Source organism: Melanaphis sacchari, unplaced genomic scaffold (genome assembly GCF_002803265.2).
Source record: "Melanaphis sacchari strain LSU unplaced genomic scaffold, SCAv2.0 Contig77_pilon_pilon, whole genome shotgun sequence".
NCBI classification, from domain to species: Eukaryota; Metazoa; Arthropoda; class Insecta; order Hemiptera; family Aphididae; genus Melanaphis; species Melanaphis sacchari.
The window spans coordinates 2,160,262-2,172,698 of record NW_020271547.1 but is presented as its reverse complement, the minus strand read 5'-3'; the positions used below and the strand labels follow the sequence as shown (position 1 = coordinate 2,172,698).

The 12,437-nt window shown below is 24.6% G+C and overlaps 1 protein-coding gene across 2 annotated transcripts; it reads right to left on the bottom strand.

The window, feature by feature from the left end:
• Positions 1-396: 396 nt before the first annotated feature.
• On the bottom strand, positions 397-7,311 carry LOC112601374 (MORN repeat-containing protein 3-like). 2 transcript variants are annotated; one of them, XM_025348981.1, is made up of 6 exons: positions 7,272-7,311; positions 7,031-7,198; positions 3,392-3,537; positions 2,457-2,622; positions 1,149-1,330; positions 397-1,030 (listed from the first exon to the last, which is right to left on the bottom strand). In XM_025348981.1, exons 2-6 carry the CDS (start codon positions 7,167-7,169, stop codon positions 956-958), a joined length of 708 nt encoding a protein of 235 aa, XP_025204766.1. In that variant the 5' UTR covers positions 7,170-7,198; positions 7,272-7,311; the 3' UTR covers positions 397-955. The 2 variants fall into 2 exon arrangements, with proteins under 2 accessions (XP_025204766.1, XP_025204765.1); XM_025348980.1 differs by lacking the exon at positions 7,272-7,311 and having other exon boundaries at positions 7,031-7,207.
• Positions 7,312-12,437: the final 5,126 nt, after the last annotated feature.

The following is a 12,437-nucleotide window of genomic DNA, read 5'->3' as shown; positions in this document are numbered from 1 at the left end:
ATATAAAGTGCACTGCAGAAATACATACCCAGCAAAATTTCAGTCCACTATTTAAAAAAAAAAAATTTGCTTAGGTACTTAGATGCATATAAAATAAACACGTCAATAACTAGAAATATGCTGATTATAATGCACAATAATCAAATTTATTATATTAATTAGTTATGTCAACTTGACCTGAAGTTTATTAACTACTCGTTAGAAATTTAATTTTTATTTATCGAAGTACTTTTAAAAATATTCTGCTTCGGAATTTAATATTTAAAACGTATGTTTTCGTTTTAAAAATTAAATAATTTTAGCTGATAATGAGAAAAAAAAAATTGTAAACAACATTATTTTTTTAACGATATCAAACTATCCAAAATGAGATTTTCAAGAAAGTTTAAACTCTGCCATATAATGAGCGTATTAAACACTTACATGGATCATTATGCACATATATTTGTACATATAAGTGAAATAATTACAAAGGAAGTCTTATATTTGCATACTATATGTTGTTCATTTCCTTAGTTTAACCATCGTTTGATATCCTGATCACACTACCATACTTACTGTTACCCTCGAACAATGTTTAATCGTTAGGATACTTCATCAAGCTTAACAAAAGGAATTGAACCGAAATATTCAGATACCAATTCAGGACTCCTAGTTTAAATCTACTGTACTTAATGTATTATCCTTATTATTTGGCAAACTCGTAAAACTGTCCCTCTGAATGGGAGAAACCGAAACCACATAACATATCTTAACTGCATTGTTAAATCACAAAAAAATATAAAAATTATTCACACTCAGATAGACAATATCTACATTACCCCATCCCATTTGGTATATATATATATATTACAAACAGTAGATTATTTTATCATATTATATAAATTACTGTAACATACTATCATATAAAATGTATACATATATTATTTTTATTACGAAACAATTTCCATGTCCTTCACAGGGTTTTGAGAATTTCCGATTTGGTGTACTCGTACGCTTCTATTATATTTTTCTCATCAGATTTTGAAATCTATTTACAGAATATAATTTTACACAGAATTAATCACTGTTATTTTTTAAATTTTTAACCATTATGTTATAATATGTAGATTTTTTTTTATACAAATACATAATTCAACGTTGCTTACCTCGGGCATCACATATCGTGTTCGCGTACTCTCCAGTTCGTCAATATATCTAATAGTGCTGAGTTTCAACTCTCCGTTGATCCAAACTCCCTCCATGAATTGACCTTTGTCTTTGAGCACGTACACGCCTTCGCCGTGTTTCAGACCGTTTCTCCATTGTCCGTCATAAATGTTACCGTTTGCTATAAGTCGCGTAATAACGTTTCAGATTTCAAAAACAAAAAAATAAAAATTTCCTACAACCTCAATAATAATAATATTATGCTTCCTTATAATATCACAACAATTATAAATACAGGTTGAAGCTATAACTAAAAATCTCGTTTTTGCGTAAAAAAAAAATGTATGTTTATTGTGCATATCGAATCAGTAATAATAAATATTTTATCGTTATAAGTATAATAGAACACTATAAAATTGTATAAAGTAAAAAATTCAATTATTTTTAAGTAACGATGCAAATATGCAGCATTAAAATCTAAAGTCTAGTCTACCAATATTTTTTTTATCAGATTTTTTCAAATGTCTTTTCTGATTTACTCTAAATAAACATAATAAACATAAAAGTTTTTATTTTATTTTGATTGAAGCAGTATTTAAAAAAAAAAAAAAAAACTGCAGAATTTAGGATTGCGAAGTCCTCAAAAAAAAAGTTACTTTCTGTTAATTTAAACGTATTGTGTACAAATGATTTACCAATATAATATCATTACCTTATTAAAAACTCTAAAATAATGATTTACCTATAGTATATACATTGACGCGCAACGGTTAAAAACTTTTTCAGTTGAATAGTGTTGAACTTCCAAATTAATTTCAAACAAAAAACCACAATTATATAATATTCAATATGCCGTTAACACCACCAACCAATGAAATATGTATTTATTGTAAAAAAAAAAAAAAAGAAGTTTTTATAATATTATGCATATGCAAATGCATACACTTTGTGATCTAGTTAGAAGCATTTACATTTTAGACGATTGGAATTTAGTGCCATGGAAATATATATGCTTAACAAAACTAAAACTTTAAACATTTGTACAACTTTTTAACTATTGATTTAAAAATAACATTTTTATACATCAAAATCCTCAAAGAAAAAATATTCTCTTTTGAAATTATATAAATATTTTTTTTTTTTTTAATTGTAGATAAGTAAATAAAATATATAATAAATTTTAAATAAATAATAAGAAATACATTTTTTTTTTTTTAATTCAAATAAAAGAACTGTTTGGTGATAAATTAAACAACTTGTTTTTAAGTATAATAGTAGATGATAATATAATGCAATATAGTTTTTACCTTCTATGTATTTTCCTCGGCCGTTGTACTCGTTGTTGCGCCATTGGCCTCGGTATACGGCACCGTCGTTCCACCGCATGGTCCCGTAACCGCATTTAACTCTACTACCAGCCGTTGAAAAGCTACCATCATAAATGCCGCCTTCCTCGTACCATTTGCCTCTAGCCTTTACAGCGACAATAATAAACACTGTATATTATGGTATCATAAAGTCCACTAGTCGCATAAACCCATACCAATTGCTAGTTTTTGCACGCGAACACCGAAACTTTTTGTTTGTCAATTAAAGTAATTAAAGTAATTACAGTGTTATCGTCACCTTGTTTATTGCATATAATGAGTAAATTAAATATAAGATGTAAATAGTATATTTAATACTCAGAATTGTCTGTTCCATTTTAAATGTTAATATACATAGAAAAATTCACGAAATCTCGATATATTTGTAATTTAGCCTATTTCCTTTAAAAAATAACGTTTACTATACAAATAAGGTACAGATTTATGTAACCGTTTTACTTTAATATGATCTTATGTAATCATGCATTTATTTTTATGTTCTATTTTTTCGGATTTTTTTGTCACTTAAGAAATCATGCGGGTCTTTGCAGGCTTAAAACTTTAATTTTTTTATTTCATGTTTTTAAATATTACGTAAATTAGAATTTGAATAAATATGTAAAATTAAGCACAGAGCACATTGAATTGCCTTCATATTAACCGAGAGCAATTATGTCGTATTAAATAATTTTCATTAAAGTAAAATCTTGTACACTATACATGTCATTTGCAAAAATATTTTTAACATAATATATGCACATTTCAGTGACGTAAATTAACTAATGAATAAAACCATTGTATTCAGATTCTGTAGGTAATGTGTTGACGTCATATATATATATATTTATATGTGTGTGTGTATAACTTCTACTTACAAATCGGTTATTTATCCATTGTCCTTCGTAAATATATACAAAATGGTCATCAACTTTCTTCATCAATACGCCAAAACCATGTCTTTTGTTTGCGACCCAATCTCCCTCGTAAACTGTTTTGTTATTGTAAGATTTTTTTCCTTTTCCTGAGGATTAAAGAACACACTGTACAGATTTACAACAATTGATTGACATCACAGGAGAATATTAAAACTATTTAAATGGATCATTTTACAAAGATTTTCAGATAAACTATGATCAGTTTTTTAATGATGAATAATTACGCACAAATTACTTAATTATCGGAAATTATATAAACAACCTTATATATTTTATTTTTATAAAATAACATTCGGGCCCTATTTTAAGAGTTACATTTTTTTTATCGTTATGATAAATTTATAAAATAATTATACTTAACATATTTTTGTATATACAGTAAAACCAAAGTCATGGATAACAATTTTATATCTATGACTGACCCTTTTTGGGCTCTAACATAACACGGTACTTAGTGTTTCTATCTTGGTTAGCAACATGTTAGTATGTATTATATAATATAAAGTAGGTCCAAATAGTTATTATCGTTCAACAGTAATGTTTTAATCGAACAAATTCTATTAAATGTTAGAATACAATCATTTCAGTTAACAATAGTGGTGCTGATTATAAAGATTACTTGTAAGTAATCTGACATAATGGACTAACATTAAAAATATGCACTAGAATCGTCAACATGTCTCTTTTAACGATCTTAACTTTTATTTTTTTAAATTTTATGCTACACATAATACGAGTATAACAGCTGATGTCATACTTGTATATATACGTGTGATGATTAAGATTGAAAATCATATTACCAAAACATTAACTGTTATAATATATACCTAATTATAATTGTTCAATAATTATTATATTGACCTACATCGATGAACTATTTATTATAAGTGTAAAATTCGATTATAACTTATATGTGCGTATATATAAATCGAAACCTACATTAAATATTAATAGTTTTTATATTATTATTTTATTTATTGTAAATTGTGTGTAACATAATATATATATTTACATTATATATAGGTAAAAATACCCAATGGTCCATTCATCATTATATTTGTTGCCATGGTTTCTAGTATTCCTGTTGAATTTATAAAAAAAAATATTAAACATCGATGGTGATATTTTGTTGACTTAATTATTAATTTATATATGTATATTTATCACTGTTTTATTGATGTTAAAATAGTTAACCTTGGAATTTTATATTTGTTTAAGATTATATTTTGTACTAACACAGTTATATAACCATCTTTACTTTACAGTAAGTATAATTTTGTATTATTTTTTGTCCGTGTGTTTGTATAAATGTTGATATATTATTAGATTTTAACTTACATAACTGAAATAATTTATAAATATTTGATTATTATAAGGTGGATAATTAAATGTCGAACACTTAAAATAATTACCTAAGTTTTTAAAATATTCGATATCAATGTTTTGTTAATGCTGAATTTATTAAAGTTGACGAGTTAAAAAAAAAAAAAAAAATCAATTAAATGGAAGTTTTGATTAGTAAAAGAAATGATTAGCTAACATAAAAAAGTTTAACAATCAACCTATTTTAATTACTTTAAATTATCCTATTATTGTATAGGCGTACTATACAGTTAATATGTAAAAGAAAATAATATTATTCATATTTTATATATGTATTTACATTTCAAGCTCGTGTTTCTTTAGGTTCAGTCATTTTTTATGGTAATAAAAGAAAATTAAAAAAAACCTTTTCCTTTATAATGAGCATGCATTTGACTTGTGTTTTTAGTCAATGACACGTAATACTACAATATAAAAAATGTCATTTAACTTGACTTTTAAAACTTTTTTTTTTTCTTAAGAATAAAAATAAGCAGGTTATCGATTTATTTTGTTATAATAAAGAGTCAATGCTTTAGTTTCATAACCTAATCTCCAATTTTGTTGTTCCTTATTTATTATGCTTTTACTATCTATTATATTAAGGTCAATAATTATTGTTAATATAAAGGGCATAAGACGAGCGAATAAAAATAAAAATCAGGATAGTCACTCTACTGTATAGTAGTCTTAAGTGATTTTTATCATTGAAAAAAAAAACATCTTAGATGTTTTAAATTTGAATTAAATGATAAATAATTAGACACGAAAAATAATTCTAAGCAAGAACGCTTATTATTAATTATTTATTTGTTTATTGAAAATATAAGCTGATGGAACAATGGTCACATTACAAGAAATATTTAAGTACATAATTAAAATATATTAAAAAATAAACACAGCAAACATGATAATGATCTAATAATAAAAGATTAAAGTAGCAACATCTAAAAGTTATATAAAAATATACGACAGTTAAAATAAATAATTTTAAAATTTGTAAACTAATATTTCATGAAATTTAAAAACTAAAATTTAGAAATTATTAATTTTACACAAATATACAAGTTTTGGAACATATTTTTAGTAATCTTAGTAAATATTCTACTATACAAATAAAACATATTACAATTTGTTTTGCAATCAAATTATTATTAAATAATAAAAAAAAGAGAATGATGAAATCCAAAATAATAAATTTATTTGATAAACGAATAGTTTAAAATCGTTATCATTATGATATATAGGTTAATTAATTAATGAGAATGTATCATAATATTCATAATTATTAATGTAATAATAAACAATTTTCAAGTTGCAATTTTGATAAATTAGGTAAGTTTTGGCGATGAAGTAACATTATAGGTTACCATGACATTTCTAAGACAAACCTATTTTCTAAGTCCTTGTTAGGTTAAAACTTGTTTTATAATATGTATATACAAATTATTACATTATAGTTTATAATTAACACGATATAATTTTTTTTAATATTAATTTTGGTATTCCACAGTAAATAGTTATCTTAAGTACTAAAAATTCACTTGAGTTTTTAGGTTATTAAACAATAGGGTTTTAATTGAAAGTAACATAATATAAATAAGAGGTATTATTTAAAATATATTCAAAGTATTTAGAATGTACAACATTGTCATCAATAAAAATTTAAATTAATTGGTAAAAACCAAATTAATACAATCAGTAATTTGTAATAATTGATTTATATTTATTGTAAAAAGTGATTACTGTATTCAATAATTAATTTATACTTTTACCCTTTGTCCATCTGTTATTTATTATTTATAAATAAAAGAATATATTATATTAACTAAGCGTCTACATAGACACATAGACACATAGTCTTCTGAAAAGTATTTTTATTTAAAAGTTTGAAGTTTTTATAAAACATAATTTTTTGAATATAGCCAAATTTTATTTTACATATAAATAGAGGGTATCATGATGATCAGACGTATTTTAATGTACAATTGTCAGATCTTTTTGATACATCCTGCATAAAATCTGTGGTATGTTATTTATCAATAGTATCTAAACTATTTTTAATGTTGTTATAATTACAATAAATACAATATCTATTCTATTATCCGAATAATGTATATTAAAGTACCTAACTATCTTAAAGGGACCGAAAAATTTAGCGAATAAAACGACCTCTATTTAGTTGACCTATCTTTGTCATAGTTAGTGGTGACTCACCTTGTTTGGTATCGCATTCCCAGTTACCCATGTATAGCCCGTATTTTTCGTAGACTCCGGGTTTGAATCCGTTTTTCATAGAAATCTTCTCTAACCACTCTACTTTTGACGGTCTGCCCCTACAATGGATTGAAGGCATTTTGAGATGCTTTTGATCCGAATAACTTTCTAAACAGCGGCGAGGGCGTACGAGTGTAAAATATTATTCTCAATTAGATCCAAAGTGTCGGACAACTAATACCTTGCCGCCGCCATTGCCGCCGCTACTACGCGTACTGTTTCTTAGCAACGCTATTCGTTCTTCGTTGTTACTAGGTCAAGTCCGCAAAGTGTCGATTACGGGCCTATATGTAATAGTTATCAAAATATATTATTAGTACGAGCGAGCACAACACTTTTTTTCTTCGGTGGAACGTGTTGGAAAGTTTGTAAATAAAAACGATTTTATACTCGTGTACTAAAATGATCGGTGTTAAATTTCGATGATGGTGGTAGGTTATAATAGGTTATGTTCGGGTTTAATTTATCAATATATATATCATAATAATATTATGGATAATATGCTCTATTACACGACAAAAAAATTAGCTGACACCAAAAAATTAAAGAACACAATACATTATTATGGGGTATAAATAATAATATTAAAATACAGACTATTATCGATAAATCTTCATTAACACAATTAAAAATCCTTAATATCACTATTATAAAAACAGCAAAAAATAAGATTTATGTGTGTAAATAAAACATTTTTTTTTCTCAGAAAACCAGAAAGTTGACCGTCTTAACTGTGGTATATGCGAATATTAAAATATTAAATACTAAATTATGCACATTCATGTAGTAACATAGAATGCTAACTCAGTTTTAAACGAAATTATCACCAAAGACATACCTTATAATTATGTATTGAGTTAATACATACCACATTTTCCAAGTTCAACAAGTTTTGTACGACTATATAATTTTATACAGAATGTAAGTTGTAGACAGTTATTGTACACACATCCAATATTTAAGTATATACATGTATAATATATAATATATTATAGTTCGTGGTGAAACACTTAAAAACTTTACGAAACTTTACGATGGCGCTTATTTGAGAGCCTTCGGGGATACACGTTGTGTGAATCTGGTTGAAATCGTTATCGAATACGGCTACTGTCTCTGCTACCACCACCGTTGAGGATTACCCAAATCTGATTTTTCTGTAAAATTCAATATTAATAAACATTTTCATCGAATAGACAATAAAAAAAAAAAACCGAGTTGGTAATGTAGATGGAAAAATAAAATAAAAAACGTTTTATTCGTTTTACTTGTACCAAATCGTATATTATGATAGTATTGTATTATATTATATTTTGTGGATAGTGTTTGTTCGCTCTCGTTATAGTTTCGATGTGACAGAATCCATGTTTGTTCTGCTACGGAATTAATAAATACTCATATTGTACTTTGCCATAGTGGAATATAATTTATTATACACATTGTTTACGTAAAATGGCTTATGTGATCTATCCGACAATTGTAATCCCTATATTATAAAATAAAATACACGATGGTGCTAAAAACAATATTTGATTATCAAATATTTTTATGACGCCGATTATACATGTATTGATAAAAAATAGCAAAGTTCGCAGATTTTTATTTTTTTTTTATTATTATTCTTTCGATCGTGAAACTATAGAAAAATTTTATCTAAGGCAGAATATCTCAAACTATGAACATAACATTTTTTGAATGTGTTTTCATAGTTTTAAATATTCTAATATCCACATCTAGATTGCCTTTTTTTTTTTTTAATTCCCACGTCATCAATGTTACCAAACTTAAGTACTTATTGAAATTTCCATCAATTGACGATAAAATTATTCTATACAAGTTAAATGCGATTCGATTTTATGAGGTCTACAATAATTATTATATAGTTATAATTTGAACGATACGTTGTAACGCAAATGTAACGTTTGCTTTTAAATAAATATGGCAGAATGTATTTATTTTATTAAATTTGTATGCATACTTATATAAAATATATTATATTATATTATATTATTGAATTATATTAAAACATATGTGTGGTTTTAGACAAATTAAACAATGCATGTAAAAATCTTACAGTCTGAGAAACATAATACTCTATGGTTAAAATGATTTTTGAATTATGAACATTTTAATGGATTAAATATTAAAGTAATTTGTATAAATCACTATTAAGTGCTTTATCCAGACAAAGAAATTATGACAGGCAATTATCGTATATTTTCTTATTCCTTGTAATAAAATTCGATTTCATTCCACACCAAAAAATCTATTTTTCTGACTCGACTTTAATGATAATTTTATTTATTGTAAATCGAAAAATATACACTCTTTTCCTAAATATTCGATAAAATCTTTGTTTGGATTTAAGTTAAGTACAAAAGAAATGACCCGTAACATCCAAAAAAAAAAAAATTGTATAAAAGTTATTAACAACTTATTTCTTTAATATGTAAATTTAGTAAAATTATTTTATATTTTAAGGAAATCTTAAAATCTAAAGAATTTATTTATTCATTTATTCATGGTTATGATAACAGAATAAAAGCATATTGAGGTCCGACAAATTTTGAATTTGCAACAAAAAAAAAATATATATATATATATATAATTAACCATGCAGTAAATATTGTATTCGCATTCTTTAACGGTATAATTAAGTACTTTTAATTTAGTATTCAACATCACTATTTCCTTCAATAATCAGCTAAATATTCATCTTACATAATAACAAAATATCAACGTCATGTTTATTTCTTTGTATATTGATTAAATAATTAAATTTATAATAAACTAATAAATTAAACTAAAATTATCATTGAGTAATTTATTATTATAAATCATATCTAAATTATACATGCACGGATTACTGTTTATGAATTAGTTAGAATCTATCATATGCATGAAGTTTATAGTGGTTTCATAAAAAAAAAAAAAAATTAATAACTCTTATAATATAATACTATTTATTTTTGTACACTCATATCTTCATCATTCTCCTACGGTAATTGGAAACTCTGTATGTTCTATGTTTAGCCATATGTAGATATATCATCAACTATCTATGACCTTATATTTTTTGAAGTATTAGACTTTAATTTAGTCTTAAATTTACATTTAATTAGATATATTACTTTATAAAATGGTTAACTCTAAATAAAAAAATATGAATAAATGCATACATTTTATTAATTAAAATATTAAAACTGTACACTTTATCTTCCTATGGTTTTTATGCATTTATATATTTTTACAAGTTCCATAGTTAATATATATTATTATGTAAGTTGTATTTTAAACTCTAGAAAAATATTTTTTTCTTAGAAACTTCAATCAATAATAATATCACAGAATATAATTTAATTGCATATCTCAGTACTAACAAATTGACAACAAATTCTAAATAAATTAATGCTGTGAAAATATATAAATTAAAATGTTAAATGATTTTTTTTTTATGATTAATATTGGTACTTATATAATATGCAAATAATTTATTAATTTAGGTAACCTATATTATAAATAACTCATGTTTTAATAAAAATAAAAATTTTATCTGCCAATAACTTTAAAGATATTATTTAACGTAGGTATATAGATATTTACAATTAATATTTTTTATCATAAATCTGTAAATGGACACCACTCTATTTTTATATTTTTTCGTATATATTTTTTTTTCTTACTATAACCAAAAATAGCTCTATCGGAATTTTTTTTTTTTTTGCTTTACCCCATAGTTAATTATGTTATTATTTTCTATGCTGACATCACTCTTTATTACGATGAACATGTAAATAATATTTATATATTATTATAATTGTTTCTATAAAATTTAAAATACATGCTCATAATGCACCTTTTTAACAAACGGCTTTTCTTTAGCCAAAGATAAATTAGTTTGATAAAAATCTAGAACCAAATCAAGCATTTTATAGCATGACATTAATTATTAAAGCTCTGAAATATGAAGTCAATGGTTTAAAATCACTTATTTTAAACTATATTTAACGATGTTTTCACTTTTTTTAAAAGAAAAAAGAAAATGTGTTAACTAATTATACGTGAATCATTATTTAAAAAAGTATAAATTAATTTGTTTTTCAAAACTTATTGCTCATTATTTTTTTATTTGAAACACTACGTATACCAAAAACTATGTTTATTTTCTTTTTTAACGTAAATTTTATTATATGAAAAATAAAAACTATGAGAAGCCAAATATTTTATATACTATTGTAATTGAACTGAATCAAACTGATCAATTATAGTTATATGTAATAATATCATAATATTACCGTATAATACCAATGTATATGTATATATCAATCCAAAATATTGAACATTGCAAAGCCGATTTATCAGTTGCCGAAACTTTTAGAAATAATCACGTCGTAGTATAAAATCGCATCCGATGAATCCTATTTATATTATATATTATGTACACAATGAAATACAATTTAAAATGTTATGATCATTTTATCGTATTTCGTTACAATTTAAAAACAAAAGAGATTTATAATAATTGTACGTTCAATGGTGAATAGTAATATATTTATATAATATATAACAATGCGTACTTATTTATTTAAATGAGATAACCGAATATATAATAAGTATCTATGAATGACACATATTTTTTTTAATATTAAATTAAAAATTCAACATAAAATCGCTTAATGCGGCGATTCGTTCCATTAAAAATTATTAATGGAATTGACCAAAACAATAATAGCATTATATTATATCAAAATATCCGTGTATTATAGTTGAATAAATAATGGTTTGTTTGGCAAGATTGACGGTATCGATAGTAATTGATATTTCTGTGAATGTTATGAATAAGTCGATAACAGTTTAATATATTCTCATAATTCCCATCACATTTCGGTTTTACTTCATTATTTTTGGGCGATGGACCGCATGCATTGCATGACATATCATAGCACGTCCTCAAAAACAATCTGACAAAAAAGTCACAGCACAAAACAAAACTTCATCATGCGTAAAACAATATTATACCAACATATATGGTGATATCGTTTTGTTCGGATGACGTTTGGCGGTCACAACTTATGCAGTGATATAACTACTTTGTTCCATAGCTATATGATATTTTAATAATATTATTGTATTTACGGTCGTTTAATTGTCATCAGTGAATAACCTATGGATTAAGTTGCAACGGTTCACGACCAGCTGAAATCCTTTTAGGTAATAAATATATTCCTGCATTGTATGCATATGTAATAATAACAATAATAATAACATTAGGTAATAACAATAACAATAATACGTTCGTAGATAATACTCACTGAATCGGACCTGAGCATACTATAATATTTATATATTT